The following is a 19,809-nucleotide window of genomic DNA, read 5'->3' as shown; positions in this document are numbered from 1 at the left end:
AGGCCCCACTGTAACTGGTGATTTGTATTTCTTAGTCCCTTCCCATTTCACTCATCCCCCTCAACCCCTCCATCTGACAACCATCGATTGTTCTCTGTATCTCTGAGTTTGCTCCTGTTTTGTTTAGTTTCTTTGAGCCCACACATAAGTAAGATCGTACAGTATTTGTCTTTCTCTGACTTATTTCACATAACATGACACATTTCTCCAACAGGCACACGAAAAGATGCTCAACAGCACTCACCATCAGGGAGATGCAAATCAAAACCACAATGAGGTGTCACCTCACACCTGTTAGAGTGACTGTCATCAGAAAGTCAACAAATGCTAAGCATTGGGGAGGATGTGGAGAAGGGGAGCCCTTGTGTAGTTGACGCAGCTACCATGGAAAAAAGCATGGAGGTTCCTCAGAAAGTTAAAACGAGAGCTGCCGTACCACTCAGTAGCCCCCCTTCTGGGTACATATCCAAAGAAAAGGAAACCTTACGTGAAAACATAAATGGACCCACGTGCATCACCGCATTATTTACAATAGCCAAGATATGGCAACAACCTAGGTACCCACTGGTAGACAAACGGACAAAGATGTGGGATCAATACAAAATGGAATATTACTCAGCCATAAAAAATGAAATCTTGCCATTTTCCACAACACAGATGAACCTAGAGGGTATTATACAAAATTCCTAAATATGTAATCACTTTCCCACGGCCTCGGACAGGCAGGGCCAGACCAAAGGTGAAGGGAGTGTGGTGCCCCCCTCCGAGAGCCAGCTGACGGACGACCACGCTGGCAGGTTCAAGTGCAGACTCGGCCCCTGGAGGGAGCGTTGCCCTAGGCTTTGCGCCCTGGGTGCCTTGCTTGGCTCAGCCAGGTACGGCCCCGGGTCACAAGCCCCTGAGCCTTGTCTTCTCTCAGTAAATCACAGGGACCTCATTCTGTTGCCGTGAAAGGAAGCCCATGTATGGGGTCAGGAAATGCTGCCATCCACAGGGGGTGGGCTGGTAGGTTCTGCTCAGCTTCCAGGCCCCTGGGAAGGGGCAAAGGTGCTGGTCTAACTGCATGACAATGTTATTGTGAACGCCCAGTGAGCTGTGACTTCTGCTGTGTCATGCAAATGCAGGCCATTCATGCTGCGGCTGTAGGAAGACACACAGGCTAAATGCAGGGGCTTGTTTTCAAGGCCAGAGTGTCGGGCCCACAAGTGACAGAGCGTGACAGGCTCAGTGGTGAGCGCCTGCAGAGCGGCCACCTTGTTGATGGAGACCTTCACCAGGCACAGACCTGTCCTCTCTGCCGTCCCAACCACTAGGGAAGGGCAGGGCTGGGCGTGGCCCCGGGACGGAGGCCCTGGTTGGGGTGCAACCCCTAAGCTGTTCTTGTCGGGATGAAGAAGCCCAACCTCCACTTCATGGAGATGGGCCAGAGAGTCTAGAGCAGTGAGTCTGGAGTTTTTCCAGAAAAAATATTGCAGGCTTTTTGGAATTTGATGCAGAGAGTTTTAAAACTAGCTCATGTATTTACCTAATCATACTCTGGTTCACCATGATTTCCTGTGTAAAACCTAACCTACATGGCTGCTTCGTCCCTCCCTCACCTGTGGCCCTACTAAACCTCACCTGCTGACATGGGCAGGGCCCAGGAGGGACCTGGCGCTGCTGCCCCGCCCTCAGTGGCGTCGCCTTCGTATGGGACACCTTACAGCCTCCCTGGAAGCCCAGGAGCGCGGTCAGAGGAGCCGGTGCCTTAGGGCGGGAACCGTGGGTGTCTCTGGGAACGTGAACTCCGTCCATGTCTCACCTGAGCCACACGCGTGGGGTTGATTCCAGCTGACGTACAGGCACAGAGCCCCACTCCAAGGAGAGAGTGGCTTCTGCCTCCTAGGCCCTTCCCCCACCATCCCCTGCCCCGGGTGGGGCTATCATGCCAACCCAAGGACAGCCAGAGACTTGGGTGGGACAGGGTCCTGCCCCCACCGCCCCCCCCCCCCCCACCGCCGAAGCACAATTCAGTATCTGAAAATTCTGCGCCCTCCAGAGCTGGCCGGCCCACCCCTGCAGAGGAAGCTCTTGGTCAAGAGGAAGAGGAGGAGGAGGGTGGTGATGACTCATACCTAGCACCCTAGCGCACCTATCCTTTTCCCACACACTGCACGCCCCTTCTCTTGTCCTCACAGAGACCCCCCTCCCCGCCCCACCCACTGGCATTGCTGGCATAGCAAGGGGGACGGGCCTTGGCACCCTCTCTCAGGCCCTGACCCCAGCCATGGCCGCCAAGATGCCCTCCTCCTTTGTGGTGGAAGGAATGCCAGGGCAGCTTTGGGAAACCTCGGTGCTTAAGAGGGTCTTTTCCGACTTGGTTCTTGGGCTACGAAAGTGTCACTTTCTCCTTTAGGCCCTAAAGGCAGACAGGAAGTTCATTTGGGGAGGTACTAGTAATTTTAACTAAAAGTCTGTTGGGTTTTATTGCAATCTCCCGTTGGCCCATGCCCTGGCCATGCAGAAGATGCATGATGCTTAAAGCCTATTGTGGAGCAACCCCCATGACCCCCCACATCTGTCCTGGGGCTCAGACAGTGGTCCCCAAAACCCAGAACCCTCCCGGAAGCGACCACTCACACAGAACTCACTGCCCCGGAGGCAGGCCCAGGTCTCCCCAGGACGAGGGGGGCCACTCTGGGGCCAGGACACCAGCTGGCAGGGGCCTCCGGGAAGCCTGTGCTGGAATGAATGCCCAGGAGCCGATTCACGAATGCTGACTCCGTCCATGACCCTTCTCGATGGAGGGATTCCAGGACCATCTCCTCCTCGATGCACCGCAGGTCACCCTCTGACTGTGGGTCTCCTTCTGAATATGGTGTCCCCCTCTATGGGTCCCTCTTGCTGTGTGTGGGGTCTCCCTGTGACTGTGGGGCCCCTTCTGCTCGCGGGTCTCTTGTCTACAGCCAGTAGCCTGCCCAGGCCTGGGCCCTCAAATTCACAATTCTTTTGGTGTCCTTGACCGCTGCCTGTTACTACTAGTTTTTACTTGGTGCTTGTAGCTTGTAGAGGGGAAGGGACTCCTGGATGTGTCCCACGGAGAAGTAATGTTTATACACAACCCCTCCCAGTTGTGAGATTTCACGGTCCTTCGAAGCACAGACTGCAGGCTCTCCCACGGTCCCTGACCCCCAACCACTGACCCACTGGCTCGGGCCCTTCCCCTCCGACATCCCACACCCGCCTGACCCTGCCGGGGACACATTAAATATAGATGGTGACATGAACTGTCGTCCTTCCCAAATGGGTCTGCTTGGTCTCACAGGAAGTTTTTTCTTTTTCACATTTGGAGGGTGTATTGGAAGATGAACAGAGAACCCAATCAGTTATAAAAACAAAAGTCAGGCTTATGACGCAGACACGGGGACTAATGGAATGTTTCTGGATGTGTGAGATGCTGGACTCCTTTTTGCAAAGAGCCCTGCACGTTCAGCGCTGAGGGCAGCGTGGAAAGTCCCTGCCGGGCTCAGGTGCCAGGTTCCCGGGCAGCTGAGCAGAACCGGAGACCCCACGTCCCTGGTGATGGCAGTGCTGCCCTCCGGCCTGGGCCTCGTCCTGGCCTGCCGTCCCCCCACAGGGGCGCCTCCAGCCTTTCCCAGTGGTTGCCAAGGCCCGGGGTCCCCTCCACAGATCACACCACTTTCAGGGCGGGAATTGCTGTATCTTCGAGGTCTGGACACACCAGACCTTACGTGCCCGCTTCATGGCCAGGCCTGTTCGGAGACGCTGGGCCCCTCGGATGCTGGACATCACTCACAGGTTCGAGCCTCTACACTGTATCCACACCCCCTCCCACCTTCTTAGAAAATGGTTTTTACAATTTTAATGTTTTACTTTTCAGTTACAGTTGAGGTACAATATTATGTTCATTTCGGGTGTGCAACCTAGTGATTAGACATTTATGTAGCTTACAAAGTGATGTCTCATGCCCACCTGGCACCATACAGCTGCCCCAGTATTATTGACCATATTCCCTACGCTGCCCAGGACTATTCTGTACCCACCAATTTGTACTGCTTAATCCCTTCACCTTTTTTCCCCACCCTCAACCCCCCTCCCATCTGGCAACTGTCCAAATGTTCTCTGGATCTGCGTCTGCTGCTGGTCTGCTGGTTTATTTTGTTTTTCAGACCCACAGGTCAGTGAAATCACATGACACGTGTCTTTCCCTGTCTGTCTTATTTCACTCAGCACAATGCCTTTGAGGTCCGTGCATGTGGCTGCAAATGATAAGATTGCATTCTTCTTTAAGGCCGAGTCGTATTCCATTGTGTATATGCGCGTCTTTTTAAAATATATATATATTTATTGATTTCACAGAGGGAGAGGGAGAGAGAAGCATCAATGATGAGAATCATAGATTGGCTGCCTCCTGCATGCCCCCCACCAGGGATCGAGCCCACAATTGGGCATGTGCCCCCGACTGGAATCAAACCCAGGACCCTTCAGTCCGCAGACCGGCCCTCTATCCACTGATCCAAACCAGCTAGGACTGCACCCCGCACATTTGACCAGCGGCGAGATGAGGAATCGGCACGGAGCCTGGAGACCATGCTCGTGGCCTCAGGAGCCCCAGGCCCAGGTCCGCCCGTGCTGGGAGAAGCCTGAGGGAGGCCCCCCCAGCCGCTGCCTCCGAGAAGGACACCAGCTTCTCTTCGCGGCTGCCCCAGCACCGCCTGGGCGCCACACCGTGCTTTGCTCCAGATGCCAGTTAGTGGCCCTTCTGTCGCTCTTTCAGGGTTGACACGTGTCTTCTAATGCTTCCATGTGAAAAGTCTGGTAGGCCCTGTCGCCCTCACGTAAAAGCCACGCGAGGGCTTTTTGCCACCAAACACACCAAGGATTTCTTGTGACAAGCGTGGGACGCGGCTTCACCACGGAGCCCGGTCCTCACTGCTGCCCCAAGTCTGGGTCTGGGCCCATCTGTGCTGAAGGCCTTGGGAACCTCCGGCCCCAGCTTCCGAGGTGTGCACACCTGGGTTACCTGGCAGCCTCCTTCGCAGAATGTCCTGGAAACATCAAACTGCAAGATTCATCCCAGGCCACAGCGTGGGCACTGCCCGGGGAGGCCAGGACGCTGCCCACTCCCATCCCCGGGGGCCGTGGGCTCCAAGGAACCGGTGTTTGAGTTGGGTCTCCATCACCCCCTGCAGGTCCTCAGGGGCGGCCGGGCGAGAGGCCGTGGCAGCAGTGCAGGGAGCTCCCCGGACCACACTCGGAGGAAATTCCTGTTCTGAAGGCTGCCAACTGGAGAGCCCACTCCATGCCGCCGCGCCCTCAAGGACTGGCAGCCACACACCCGTGTCCGCTGGCCGCGAGTGTCCTCAGTCCCTCCAGGGCACGGCTGTCCTGCCACGGGGCCCAGCACGTGGGCGCCTGCAGCAACCTTCTTCGCGTGGATTCGGCTGTGCTTTTGCAGGAGGGAAGCCGAGCTTTTCACTCAAACACCCGAGGCTGCTTCTCCCCGGTGAGGGTCCCAGAGGAAAGCGAACGCCGGGGTCTCCGTGTTGACCGTTCCCTGCAGGCGGGACGCGCACACGTGCACAGGCAACCACGGGGCCCGCAAACACACTCCGCACCTCACCCTGCAGGGCCCCGGGAGAGAGCAGACGCCGTCCCTCTTCTGTCCCTCTTCTGTCCACACGGGGCCTGTCCTCCTGTCACTCAGACCCCTCGCCCCACAGCATGCGTCGGGACCCGGAGAAGGGCTGGAGGCGGGAAGGAGCCGTCTCGCGGTCCCTTTCTGCTGTGTTGGGCAGCGAAGCTGGGGCGCCCGCTCCCTGGGGTTAAGTGCGGTCTTTCCAGGGGAAGGGACCCCAGGCCAGAGAGGCTTCGTGTCCATGAAGGTCTTTGCTAAGGGCGCAGGCTGAGCTGCCCTTGGCCACCAGCCTGCCAGAGGCAGTTCCCCAGCAGCCTCCTGCCGTCGCTCCGGGTGGCGTCTCTCGGGAGCCGGGTCCACGTCCTGGGTGGTGAGTTCTTGTCAAACGTGAAGGTCTTGGAGGGAAGAGAAGGGATAGGGATGTGAACACTCGCCAGGCAGCCCCGCTGTCTGCTGTCTGAGGGGTGTGTCATCCCCAACTGGCTTTCGGGCCGGGAGCGCCCCTCCTGCAGCCGCGCAGTCAGCCACCGGCCCAGGCTCCCCGGGTAGAGGGAGGGCGCTCAGGCAGGGCAGTGGTTTGCCTACGGTGTTGAGTGAGGGCTGGTCTGACTGCAAAGCCACGCGCAGCCCGCGGCAGCTGCTGGGAATTGGAGACTGTGGGTGAAGACTGTTCCCGACTTGGGGTGGGAGTCACACCAACCTTTGCTCCCGGGACTGTGGGGTGCTCGGTTCCCCGGGAAACACCAGATACTGTTCTATTAGGAAGGACTCAGTGTCCGAACCCACTTAAGCCCCCCGTAGGGGTGGGTGGGAGGGCAGGGCAGTGAGGAAGGAGAATGGAGCCTGGGTGGAGGTCGGGGCCCTCATCCTGCTCGCTCTCCCTGCCCTGTGTGTGCGTGGAAAGTTCCAGCGTCGGCAAGTGACCCCTCGGGCAGGACTTGGCGGCAGGGCCGGGGGAAAGTGCCTGCACTGGGGTTCAGTGTCTCTGAACACAGAGGCCCTGTGCCTGCCCCAGTCACCAGGTAACGCTCGTGCCGAGTGGCAAACGTGGAGGGAGCGGCTGCCAAGCCCCCCAGGCCCACGGAACCTGCCCACTTCCTCCCCGAGCCTCTGGCAAACTCACCGGTGAACCCCCGCTCTGGCCTCGCAGCCTGGGCACCTGTTGGAACAAACCAGGAATATGCTCAGGGTAGGCCCTGGGGGGGGGGGGGCGGGGGTGGTCTAAAGACCCCCGTGGCTCAAGTGCTTGGGCTGAGAACAGACTCCCAGGGGGCACCCCGCTCTCAGGGCAGACGCTCTGCTCTGTAGGAGGGAAGCGTGGGAAGCACACTGAGATGCTTTGTGCCCGGACTCAGGGCTCCCTCTGCGGCCTGGCCGATGGGCAGCTCGGCTCCCGTAGAAATGAGCTCCATCCTGACCTCTAGATTCAGAGCCCATCCTCTCCCCACCCCAAACCGGGAGACGGCGTCAGGAACGTGGGGCCTCAGACTCGTGTGGGAGCTTTGGCGGAGCTGTGCTCGCTCGGGATGCTAACGCCACTAAAACTGCACTTGAGACGAAACCACCTCCTTGCAGAGTTTATAAACATCTTGGGAAAGGCAAAAGCACCGATTCCCACCAAATAAACAAACGTCAGCAGCTACACGTGCGCCCAGCCTGGTACCTGCGTAGTAGCCCCGGCGGCCAGGACACCGGCTCCTGCACCACCAGCCTGCAGCCGCCGCCACGATCACGGTCAGCAGCAGCGCGATGACGGCCACCACGGTCCTGGACCTCCCCGCCTCCTCGGCGTCGCCTGGGATGTCTGGATTGCTGCCTGTGGTTCCCGGGATTGGTTCTGCAAGAGAGAGGGAAACAGCCCAGACTTTCAGGGAAAGAAGGCACTCCGGGAGCATTCCACCGAAGCACTTCCCTGGCATCACGCGGTGCCTTTTAGACACAAAGCTGGTGGCCGAAGGGCTTTCCTCTCCCAGGTGCCACTCCTCCCCACCTGCCCCGGGGTGTGCAACCCCAGCCCTGGGTGGTGGCAGGAAGCACGGGTTCTTCCTGGCTTTTCACATTTAACGTAATTTACTCTTTGTCCAGCTTTATTGCTGACTTAAAAAAAAAATCCAAGTGGCTCTTTTCCTCCCTCACTGCTTGAAGATCAACCTTCACCATGAACGGCACGGTAACTATCCGAACCAGGAAGTTCATGGCCAACAGGCTACTTCAGTGGAAGCAAATCGTCATTGACGTCCTTCACCCTGGGAAGGCGACAGTACCCAAGACAGAAATCCGGGAAAACCAGCCAAGGGTCACACCTGACGCCATCTTTGTGTTTGGATTCAGAACCCACTTTGGTGGTGGCAAGACCACTGGCTTTGGCATGATCTGATTCCTGGGATTACTCAAAGAAAAACGAACCCAAACACAGAATTGCAAGACATGGCCTGTATGAGAAGAAGACCTCAAGAAAACAGAGAAAGGAACGCAAGAACAGAAGGAAGACAGTCGGGGGACATGCTTCACCCACACTGAGGGTCAGGGCCAGCTTCAAGGCCAGAGACCCCTGCAAGCTCCCGGGTCGCACCAGAGGGCCTGTGCTTGGGGCAGTGCTCTGCTGTCACCATCACGGATTCTTGTAAGTCCCGATCGAGGAGCCCTGTGCTTCCCACTGTGCACCGAGCCCCACAGGTCCCGCAGCAGGCACCGCCCACAGGCGCACCTCGCCTTCCACCTCTCATCTCCACGCGGTGACAGGGACACAGATGGAGAGAGACCGTGGCCTCTACGAAGGAGTCACTTGTCTGTGCCCCTTCCATGGGGAGGCCTCAGGCCAGCAGCCAGGCCCAGCTGGACCCCTAGCACGGCGGGGAGGGTAGTCTTCTCAGGGGGCACACACCCAAAAGCAAAAAGCTTGGTGGGGGCAGTGCAGGTGGGTGGGCTTCAATCCTGACACTGTTGCTGCCTCGCCCTGGTGCTTCTGATCTGTTACACAGCCTTTCAGAGCCTCAGTCCCTCCTCTGAAATGGGTCACCAAACTGGCCCCATGAGTGGAGATGAAGTCAAGCCATGTACACTGAGCACCCAGCCCTGTGCCCATCACCACAGACGTGGTGATCCCGTCACCGCGCACCTGACTCTTCCCCCCTCTCCCTTCCAACCCCTTTCTGATGCCGCTGCCGGGTCACCTCAGAGGGGCTTTGTCTTCTGCCTGAGAGGATCTCCCAGCACCCCAGGCCCAGCACCGTGGTTGGGGCGGGCATGCAGATCCTGGGGGGCCTTACCGCTCCCTTTCTGGCTGCTGACAGTCAGGTTCTGGTGCAGCAGCACATTCTCAATGCAGCAGCCGACATTCACGTCGGGGGTGCGCCGGATCCTCAGGACGCTGACCACGTCGTACAAGCCCTGCGCGTTCAGGGAGACGGTGCTGTTCTGCAGGGCCTCGTCCAGCAGGCTGTTGTCCGTCTTGTTGATCCAGTACACGTTTGGCCGGGGGTAGCCATTCATGGACGTGCATGTGAAGGTGAGCTCCTCGTCCTGGGGGGCGGCCGTGGGGGCACTGACCACGGGCATGCTGTAGTTTGCTGCAGGGTGAGAAACGGAGTGAGGGGTGCCAGGTTCTGAAGGTCAGAAATGGAGGGGTACCCAGTGTCGGGGCCCAGGGCTGGGTTAGAGGGGAGGCGGCCCGCCGTGCCCCTGGCCCTGGTAGAGAGACAGGACCAGGGCTCTGGTCTGGGCAGCGGACACTGGCCCTGTTCTGCCCAAGGGTCACCCCCTCCCACTCCAACAGGGGAGTTACTGAGCCTGCGGGCAGGGGCTGTCATCCACTCCCCACTCCAAAGAGGCCAGCCACTTGCATCTAGTGACACGGAGAGCTTGCCGTCAGCTGAAAGGAACCGCCCATCTCTGAACTAGCGGTGCCCTGAGCATCTTGATTGGCTTTCATTTTCTCCCTAAATTCTGATCTCAAAACTCCTTCTTAATTTTATTTCAAAAATCTAATTTGAGGAAAACCAAGATGGTGGCATAGGTAAACACCGGAGTTTGCTGCCTCGAACAACCACTTCAAAAATACAAATAAAAGACAGAACGGACATCAACCAGAACCACAGGAAGGCTGGCTGAGGAGAGACTCTTCAACTAGAAGGAAAAACAACAGCATTACGAGGCTTAGAGGAGGCGCAGTGTGGAAAATTTAAAGGTACGGTGGTGCGGTGGTGCGGCGGTGCGCGCGCAAAGCGGGCTGGTGGCTGAGGGCGCGGTTGTCGTTTTCAATCAGGAGTGAGTCTCAGACTCTGGGCTCCAGATCCGGGCGAGTCTCTAGGGACCCAGACTCAAACGGGAGAAGCGGGACTGTCTGGCTACGGTCCCTCCGAGGTTTGCAGCGGTCGCTGGGACAGAGAGGCAGAGCCCCTGGGGACGGACTGAGAGCAGCCATAGCTGCTCCCTCCTCCCGCCCTGTTGAGCCCGCCCCGCCCAAGCCCTGCGCAGAGCCATTTGCCGATCGCCTCAGGCAAAGGCTGGATTAGCGCCTCCCCAGAGGACTGAAGTTTTCCACACAGCTGATTCCTACTGCCAGTCGGCCTGGTGGTCAAATCCCTCTAGTGTTAACTACAACAATTAAGGCTTGGCTAGAACAAGACTGTGCACAAAGACCACAAGGGGGTGCACCAAGAAAGCATAAAAGATGCGGAGACAAAAAAACATGACAGAAATGGAGGATATGGAGCTAAAAATCGCAATTTTGAGGGCTTGCTATAAACTTGAGCAGAGCCTCACGAAAACTAATAAGACCCTCGATGCTACGATAAAGAAATTAGAAAGTAAGCATACACGGACTGAAATAAAGAATATTATACCCAATAGCAGACCAGAGGAGCACAAGAATCAAACCAAAGATTTGACAAAAAACACCCAACTGGAAAAGCAAAATGAAAAAAGAATCCGAAAGTGTGAAGATAGTGTAAGGAGCCTCTGGGACAGTTTCAAGCGGACCAATATCAGAATTATTGGGGTGCCAGAAGATGAGAGACAGCAAGATATTGAAAACCTATTTCAAGAAATAATGGCAGAAAACTTCCCCCACCTGGTGAAAGAAATGGACTTACAGGTCCAAGAAGCGCAGAGAACCCCAAACAAAAGGAATCCAAAGAGGACCACACCAAGACACATCATCATTAAAATGCCAAGAGCAAAAGACAAAGAGAGAATCTTAAAAGCAGCAAGAGAAAGAGACTCAATTACCTACAAGGGAATACCCATACGACTGTCAGCTAATTTCTCAACAGAAACTTTGCAGACCAGAAGGGAATGGCAAGAAATATTCAAAGTGCTGAATACCAAGAACCTACAACCAAGATGACTTTATCCAGCAAAGCTATCATTCAGAATTGAAGGTCAGATAAAGAGCTTCACAGACAAGGAAAAGCTAAAGGAGTTCATCACCACTAAACCAGTATTATACGAAATACTGAAAGGTATCCTTTAAGAAGAGGAAGAAGAAAAAGGTAAAGATACAAATTGTGAACAACAAACATGCATCTAACAACAAGTGAATCTAAGAATCAAGTGAATAAATAATCTGATGTACAGAATGAACTGGTGATTATAATGAATCAGGGACATAGAAAGGGAATGGACTGACTATTCTTGGGGGGGAAAGGGGAATGGGAGATTCGGGAAGAGACTGGACAAAAATCGTGCACCTATGGATGAGGACAGTGGGTGGGGAGTGAGGGCGGAGGGTGGGGCGGGAACTGGAAGGAGGGGAGTTATGGTGGGGGGAGAGGAACAAATGTAATCTGAACAATAAAAATAATAAAAATTTAATAAAAAAAAATCTAATTTGAGCCCTGCCTGGTTTGGCTCAGTGGGTAGAGCATCAGCCTGAAGGATCCCAGGTTCGATTCTGGTTTCGATTCCGGTCAAGGGCACATGCCTGGGTTTTGGGCTTGGCCCCCAGGATGGGGTGTGGGGAAGGGAGCCGATCAATGATTCTCTCTCATCATTGATGTTTCTATCTCTCTCTCTCTCCCTCTCTCAAATCAATAAATATATATATATTTTAAAAGTCTAGTTTGAGTTGAGTTGGCTCATTCAAGGCAAAGACAGCAAGATTAGGAGTATTTCTGTGAGATCAGGGAGCCTCAGGTTATGAAAAACTTTCTTACGGGTTGATGCTTCAACCAACTCAGCTTCATGCACAGTTAAGCAGAAGGCTGCTCATTGAGACTGGGATTTCCTCCATAGAAAGAATCAGGTGAACGAGCCAGAAAATGGGTCTCCTTAATGCTTACTCCAGGCCAGGGGCTGGGATGAAGTCAGCTGTCAGCATCGACGCCCTTACCTGCCACGTGCAGCGTGACCGTAACATTCAAAATTCGCTCTGTCGTCTTCCTAAACACCAGGCAGTCATACTTCTGTTCGTCTTGCGGGGTGATGTTGTACAGACGCAGAGAGAAGTTGCCCTGCTTCATGCTGTCCAGTGACATCTGGGCCCGGTCCTTGTACCGGTTGTTCTGATGGCCCGTGGAGCTGTTCCCGAGCAGGTGGTAAGCCACAGGTTCTGGCTTGCCACTAGCATTAGTGATTTGCCAATAAACATAAAGTTCATTTAAATCTAAACTCTTTTCTTTGGTGTAAATGCAGCTGAGCTCAACGTCGCTGCCCACCATCGCTCTGACTTCTTTTCCTTGACTATCTGCAGTGATTCAAAAAATACATTTATTTTAGGAGGTTGGCTCTTACCTCGCCTGCGAAGTACTCTGGAGGGGGAAGTTTGAGGGAACCCTCTCACACACCAATTCTGACTCATTTCAGTAGAAAAGGAATGTATTCCTGAGATCCACATAGGAATGCAATATTTTAAAAATTCGGGATTTGCGGAAAGCTCCTGCGATGTATTGTCTAATGCTGACTTCCTGTCATTATGGAGGAGGCCAGTGGTGGGAGAAGCAGGGGTGGCCCCTGGGACCAGGCTGCACTCTGACTGCTGCTTCTTGGGAGTTCATATTTAATTCAACTGAAGCGGTTTCGTAAAAATGTAGACATTTAAAAGAAAACATCAGTTTCTCAACAACAGACTTATAAAGCTGCTCGCACTGCGCCAAGGCAGGCCCACGTGACGTGTCCAGACTGGCTTTCCCATCCGTGCCAACACTTGGAGGGCTGAGAAGTGGCCGTGCTCGGCCCTGCCTCGCCCTGAGCTCGGTGCATCCCTATTCCTTGCTCCCAGCTCCTCGGGAGAGCAGAGGACTGAAACACGCGGGAGGAGGTGCATTCCGCCTACACCCAACTAACACGCGATAAAACAAGCGCTACAGGGTCTAGACAAGCGACCCCTTTGTGGCTTTCAATCCCACCCGTGACCCAGGCTTGGGGCCCAGTGACCTCACAGGAGTCCCTGGAAAAACAAGAAGGGCTGTGGCAAGGCCCCCGCTGACACCTGCACCCCGTGGTCCCACTCCCCACACCGAAGGGCTGGGAACCGGCCTCTGGAAGATGAGGGCTGTCGGACTTACCGGCTTGCAGGATGCTGAGCAGCAGGAGGAGCAGGCCAGCACTGGAAAGGAACCAGAAAGCCAGGTGAGGCCCCTTCTTCCAGAAGGTGAAGACGCCTGCCCACGGGCAGGAGCGGGTCACACACCCACTGACAGCCAGCCCATCAGCCAGGAGCCCCCTCCCTGCCCAGCGCAGCAAGTCCCGAGGGGCCAGCATCCCCCACAACCAGCCAGCCCCCATATTAACCCCCCAACACAATGATGAAAGACACTCCCAAGGCCACAGCTAGGATACCCTGGTGACCTAGCCATACAGGGACAGAGTCCCAGAAATTGTATGAAATCAGAAAAAAAAACACTTCCACAGTATTCATGGCAAGAGCTGCATTTAATTTGGGGGAGAAAGAGAAGAGCTAAGATGCCCAGTGGCAGTCGGGGAGCTGCAGGACAACCCTCTGAGAAAGGAACTCATTCTGAAACCAAACGGGAGGCTCCTCCCAGCCGGTGGGCAGCTGGGCTGCGGGGGTGAAAGCTCCCCGACTCCCAGGCTCCTGGTGCCCTCAACCCAGCCACCCCCTCCTACCGGCCTCCCAGGATGCTGTGAGCCCTGAGCTCTGGGCAGAGACCCCTGCCCCACCCCGACAGCTGTCATCTGACTCTGTATAGAGGCATGTCCCTTGCCACCAGGGGCTCCCCATACCCCACGGAGGCCACAGCCTGCAGGTGGGGCTGTCCTCTCTCACTGTCCCTGTTGGGGCCGCCATTCCTGTTTGTGGGGTCAGCTGTGATGACCACCTCCAGTCTTGACCCCTCCAGCCATCTTCCCCTGAGCCAGAGCAGCCTTCTAAAGTACAGAGCTATGAGGACGCCTCTGTGGCCCCCATTTCTCTCCCATGGAGCCCACCTATGGGTGCTCACGAGGCTCGCCCTGTCTGTGCACCTGTCAGGGCCTCTGGGCTCCTGTGAGCCCTGTCTTGGGTGCTGCCTGCATGCAGGTCTCTCTGTACCTCCCCCTGGTCCTCGGATCCCTGCTGTCAAACACTACACCCCCCACCACGGCCCACCACCCTTGCCTGCACCCCATCACCACCCTGCCTCCAGCTCCAGCCCACCCTCCTTGAGTCAGACAGACGGGGGCACGGTTCCCAGGTGAGGGTGGCTGGTGGCTGGTGGCTGTGACAGTCTAGTACATTTTTTTTCTCTTCTGAGCAAACAGAACACTGTAAAGCTACCCACAGGCCTGACTGGGGAGGCTGGGCTGCGGGACCCGGGTGTGGGCAGGCTTGTGGGCTGTGTGGCTGGGAACCTGGGGACCAGGTGCCTCACCCATTTATCAAGGGAGTCAAAGGCTGTTAACCGTACCACCCGCCCTGAAGGTGGTGGTGTGGCAAAAAGCTAGGAACAAAGCTGCCCCCCACCCCCCACCCCACCCAGGTCCACCTTCCCAGTTTGGCTCTGCTGCTGCTGATAGGGGAGGGGGAATCCCCATGGGTTCTGGGAGTCAGGGCGGCACCGCTGGCCTAGAGGTATCATATCCTTCATTCTTCCACCCGGCAGTCCTCTGGGGCCAGGAGGGAGGGGCAAGGAGTGAGGGGGAGCGAGCACTTTCCCTTCCCTTCCCAGGGACCCGCCTCCTAGCACACCCACATACAGCGTGGGTCCCCACGCACTGCCCTCCGCCCACACACTGCCCTCCGTCCCACGCACTGCCCTCCTCCCACGCACTGCCCTCCGCCCACGCACTGCCGTCGGTCCCCACGCACTGCCCTCCGCCCACGCACTGCCGTCGGTCCCCACGCCACCCCTGGGCGGTTGCCACCGACTAGCAGGTAACCGCACCCGCCGGCCCTGCCCGATGCCCGGTGCCGGCCCTACCCGATGCCGCCCAGCTCCTGGCTGCCCATCCTCCGCGCGGACCCGCCGTCCCGCCGCCAGATGAGTGCGTCCCCTACCGCGATCCCTGGCGGGGCGCCCTGGCTCGGTCCCTCCTGGGCACCCAGCTCCCTACGGTGGCGCCTCCGCTTCTTTCCCGGCTCCCGCAGGGCCCGGCCAATGGCTCTCACCTTGGCCTCATGGTGGAAGCGAAGACCTCGGGGCGCGGGAGACCTCGGAGCGCAAGGACCTCGCGCCGCCGCCTCCGCCGAGCCGGGCTCCAACTGCGTGCTGCGCGCCCGCCTGGACACCAGTTTCTGGCACAGAAGGCGAACGGGGCTCGGCCCCGCCCCCGCCCCGCCCCCGCCCCGCCCACGGCCCCGCCCCGCCCCCAGCCTTAGGCGGAGCGCCTCGGAACGGAAGCTCGGCCACCCGTGTCCAGGCGCTCAAGTGGGCCCCGTGGGCGCCAGGTCACGGGCGTGGGTGCTGCAGGTGCCCGGGAAGTTGGGGGGAGTGTGGCACCAGGGAGAGGGCGGCCGTGCGCGCTGTGGAAGGGCCGCCGGAGTGGAAGGGCCTTGGAAGGTTAAGTGCTGCCCCCGAAGTCGCACAGACCGCCCCTCCGGCCCAAGATCCCAGCCCTAGGCGTCCCCCCCCCCCCCTCCCTCGGTACCTGCAGCTCTCAGGTGAAGTGAGCTCACATCTGGAATGGATGGAGGGATGGATGGAACGAGGGGAGGCCCTGGATGTACCCCTCCTGCCCCCCAGCTTTGCTCTCCGGTCCTGCAACGCGTTTGCACATCGAAGGCTCTGAGAGGCCCGCCGCGTGGAAACCACTTGGTCTTGGCTCTTCCACGTTGGTGAGACCTGGCCCTCTTGTTTTTTGCTCGGTTCCCCGCCCAGCCCTCTGGGCCCCCTGGGTCAGTGCTCCCCACTCCCGCCCTCACGGGCCAGGTGTGTGCCACTGAGGTGAGGGGGGTGAGGGAGGTGGGGCCATGAGGGAACGGGGTGCCCTCCCTGCAGAGGCCCCGGGAAGGGCCTGGGATCCAAGGCCCCCAGCTCAGGTCTGGGGCCCAGGTCCCGGTGGAGCAGGCAGGAGGGTGTGTCTGGGCGCCCAGGCTGATTCAGAGGTAGAGGCCCGCCTCTGGGGGGCGGCAGAGGCCAGGTGTAAGGGGAGGGCGGACCCAAGGGGCCTCCCTGGCCCCAGCCACCTTCTGCACGTAGTCACTCACCCCACAGATTCCGTGCTCAGCTGCTGGGAGACGGGACGCAGGCTGCAGACGACAGGCCCGGACGAGAGGGCTGGCTGCCAGGAGGGGGTGGACTTGCGGTTCTCAAACCTGGGCTCCACCCGGCCGGGCGAGTGGAGAGTAGGGACGGGGGACAGGAAGGGCAGATATCATCTGAACTGGGGGGAGGGGGTGGGGGGAAGGAGGGGTGTGGTGTGGGGCCGGGAGGAAATATAAGATTTGGCTAGGAGCGCAGGGCGGGGGCATACTCAAATGGCGGGCGGGTGTGAGTACCGGACTCACCCCATTCCTGGAGCCAGAAAACCAATCTGTCCAGGGCGCAGCTGGAGCAGATGCAGGCAGGGGCGAGGGACGGGGACAGCTCATCAGTCCCAGTGGAGCTGCAGGGGACCTGGTTTCTGTGGCCTCGGTTCTTCTCCCCATGGCTTGGCAGCAGCTGGCAAAGGAAGACCGAGTTTGGGGAGGGCCGACCTCAGGTTCTCCCGCGCGGATGGGGCAGGAGGGCGGGGCTGGGTGCGCCTCACCTCCCCCACCTGGCCGCGATCAGCCCCGCCCCTAATCCGGGAAGCTTTCCGATTGGTTAGGCTTCACTGACAGGCTGTCACTTTCCTTCCCCGCTCCCAGACGAATCCCTGCTTTGCCCTCAGGGATGCTGAATGGGAAGGGGTGGATCCCATATACAATCTCAGGGGCTGTTGGCGAGGAGCGGGTCTGGGGGGGAGGGAGAAGCCCCCTGTGGAGCTAAGAAGGGAAAGTGCCCTCAGTGCAGCCTGGGCACTGCCCCAAAGCAGGTGGGAGGCAGGGGAGAGGCCTTTAGGGGGCCCACAAGGTAGAGCTGGCAGGAGCTGAGGCTGGTGCGGGAGGAGCCAAGCTCTGCTTCCCGGGCAGCCCCAGACCCAGGCCAGGCACACGGGAGTGGGGACTCTGGATGGAGGAAGAGACTGTGTGCTGAGCAGGCAGTGAAGTGGCAGGGAGTGCAGCTGCCATGGAGGGAAGGGCACCCCCGGAGTGGGGCCAAGGCCAGCCCCAGAACCCCCCACCGGAGAAGTGCATGCTGGCTTCCTCTCCCAGCTCTGCCATTCGGGAGCGGTGCGACCTCAGAAAGTTAACCTTCTGTGCCTGCACTGTCCCCTTGTGAAGTGGGGAGAGTGATGAGGTGTCCCTCCTAAAGCAGCTGAGTTAGTGCATGGATTGCAGAGTTGGTTTTTTTTGTTGTTGTTTAAAATATATTTTATTGATTTTTTACGGAGAGGAAAGGAGAGGGATAGAGAGTTAGAAACATCAATGAGAGAGAAACATCAATCAGCCGCCTCCTGCACATTCCCCACTGGGGATGTGCCCGCAACCAAGGTACATGCCCTTGACCAGAACTGAACCCGGAACCCCCCAGTCCACAGGCCGACGCTCTATCCACTGAGCCAAACCGGTTAGGGCAAGGATTACAGTTTTGAGACAAATGGGAAAAAGACCACAGTGGGGGGCAGTGGGGAGAGAACCCGTCCTGGAGGAATAGCTGGGCAGACCTGGGGACCAAGTAGGAGTTGTGCTCATGCTGGGGACTTGAAGCTCTGGGTGTAGATGTGGGAGCCAGAAGGGGCCACTTTCAGCCAAACTCAGAGCGTCCCAGAAAGGGGCTCTGTGGATGGGGTTTGAATAGCTAGAGGGGGATCTCCAGGTCTCTGTGATCGAACTGAATGCATAAAGCTGTCCCGAGGGGCTCTGGCCTTCCTGGGAGCACTCTGATGGGAAGTGGACAGTAATTAGTGGGCCCTGTGGCGTCAGTTCCTGGAGTGGAAGCATCCTGGAGCCAGCCCTCCAGGGCACAGCCACCACCTCGCGCTGCTGCTGCCCCAAGCGTGGATCCAGAGCTTGACCGCCAGGGAGGTCTTATCTGTGCCTGGATGCCCCGTCCCCTCGTCCCCTCTGTTTCTGGGGCTGCCGTGCCCTGGCCTCGGTTTCGTTGCAGATCTTACTAAATTAGCCCCTGGACATAGGACCTGCCTCAGAGCCCAGGACTGTCCTGTCCACTGCCGAGGGTTCACATTGACCAATGAAGACGTCTGTATCTCAGGGCTCAGGGCTCTCCAGAGAAACAAAACCAACAGGACTATATATGTAAATTCTCTCTCTCTTCTCTTCCTACTCTTCCCCTGGCTTCCCTGAATTTCCTTTCCTCCTTCTGAGGCCAGATGCCCTCTTGGTCTCAGGCAGAGCTGTCTGCACTGTATCTTGAGTGCGTGGCCGGATAGACACCCAGTTCCCGTCTCCTACTCCCATGCCTTCAGCTTATCACAACATTTTCCCAAACAAGGACTGCTTCCTGCCTGAGAATTCTACCACCCGCTGTGAAGATCAAAACATTTCCCCTCATGTTAGCATCATGCCTGGGTTAGAGAAGTGTTCCGAGGTCCTCCAGGAAACCCTCAGGAGGAATGTTTGTGACAAACCGGGAAGATATCAAGAGCAAGAACAGACGTTTTTAGACTCACAGAGCACATTACAGCAGGAAAATTTCCAATAAATCCTATTGTTTTTAGGAAATAATCTAGTTAAAGAGCTTCTAAATCAAAGGAAGGAAAAGGAGGGACAGGAAGAGGAGGGAAAAAAGGAGGCTTCACCCGCAGGGGCCTTAGGTGAGCATCTGGGTCTTCCCCTTAGTATCATTATATGAGGGAGAGAGAGAGAGAGTTTATTTCAAGGACACTGGAGCCCACAGGTGGTGCAGAACTCCGAGGTCAGCCCTGGTCCCGTCAGTGGCTTGCATGAGGCCCATTGTCTCGGTCCCATCAGGCTGCTAGAACAGAGCACCACATACAGGGCGCTAGAGGCTGGAAGTGGGGGGTCGGGGAGCCAGCAGTCAGGTAGGAGCCCTTTTCGTGGGTCCTCACACATGGTGGAAGGTTCGCTGGTGCCTCTTTGATTCGGGCACTAACCTCAGTTTGGAGTCAGCTCCAAAGGCCTCACCTCCTCACACCTTCATGTTGGGGTTAGGACCTCAACATATGAATGTGGTTCGGGAACCCACGTTCAGACCACGGCACCCACCCACCTTATGGAGGGTGGTCTGCTTCACTCGGAGTCCACCGATTTAAATGTTCATCTCACCCAGAACAATGTTCAAACACATGTCTGGGCACCTGGCCATGACACAGCTAATCTTAATGTACGTATTCTTTAAAATCTTCAACAAAAGATCCAATTTTAGCCCAACCTTTCTTCCACAAAGTGTCTTACCTCCCACGAACAGTACCAAGCCCTGGCTGTCATGCCCAGGACAAGCTGAGTGGTCAATGACCTCAGCCTAGGTCCCCCTTTGGCCCTTTGGGGGGGGGGGGGGGCGGGGGCGTTCCTGGCTAATCTGGGAAGATCCCTTTAGGATCTGATTCCAGCTCGAACCAATGCTCTGCACGGGTCTCCCCTCCCCGGAGCCCAGCGAGGACGGGAAGGCTGCACACTGCATGGCGGGTTAGGGTTAGGGTTAGGGTTAGGGTATCTGGCCTCCACCTCACTGCTGTCTCCTCATCCCTTCTTCCTTTGCTCACCGAGCTCGGAGTTCTGCACTTTGCTG

The 19,809-nt window shown here is 57.3% G+C and overlaps 1 protein-coding gene and 1 long non-coding RNA gene across 2 annotated transcripts; both read right to left on the bottom strand.

The window, feature by feature from the left end:
- Positions 1-4,324: 4,324 nt before the first annotated feature.
- On the bottom strand, positions 4,325-15,328 carry ICOSLG (inducible T cell costimulator ligand). The gene is made up of 7 exons (XM_070407093.1): positions 15,186-15,328; positions 13,144-13,184; positions 11,970-12,323; positions 8,908-9,207; positions 7,302-7,475; positions 6,762-6,797; positions 4,325-6,033 (listed from the first exon to the last, which is right to left on the bottom strand). The coding sequence occupies exons 1-7, from the start codon at positions 15,194-15,196 to the stop codon at positions 6,020-6,022; spliced, it is 930 nt and encodes a 309-aa protein (XP_070263194.1). The 5' UTR covers positions 15,197-15,328; the 3' UTR covers positions 4,325-6,019.
- A 344-nt stretch (positions 15,329-15,672) lies between these two features.
- LOC139002320 (uncharacterized) lies at positions 15,673-16,711 on the bottom strand. Its single transcript, XR_011470146.1, has 3 exons — positions 16,524-16,711; positions 16,224-16,331; positions 15,673-15,774 (listed from the first exon to the last, which is right to left on the bottom strand). It is a non-coding gene; the product is annotated as an uncharacterized lncRNA (long non-coding RNA).
- Between the last annotated feature and the right edge of the window lie 3,098 nt (positions 16,712-19,809).

Source organism: Myotis yumanensis, unplaced genomic scaffold, assembly GCF_028538775.1.
Source record: "Myotis yumanensis isolate MYYU_CA2020_CCGP unplaced genomic scaffold, mMyoYum1.0.hap1 SCAF_2, whole genome shotgun sequence".
Classification (NCBI taxonomy): Eukaryota; Metazoa; Chordata; class Mammalia; order Chiroptera; family Vespertilionidae; genus Myotis; species Myotis yumanensis.
This window is presented reverse-complemented; position numbering and strand designations above follow the sequence as displayed.

Excerpts from the sequence above, each read along its gene's own strand:
- ICOSLG (XM_070407093.1), bottom strand. Across the intron at positions 9,208-11,969 it reads GGTCACGCTGCACGTGGCAG|CAAACTACAGCATGCCCGTG; the intron begins GTAAGGGCGTCG and ends CTCACCCTGCAG. Across the intron at positions 7,476-8,907 it reads CAGCAGCCAGAAAGGGAGCG|AACCAATCCCGGGAACCACA; the intron begins GTAAGGCCCCCC and ends TCTCTCTTGCAG.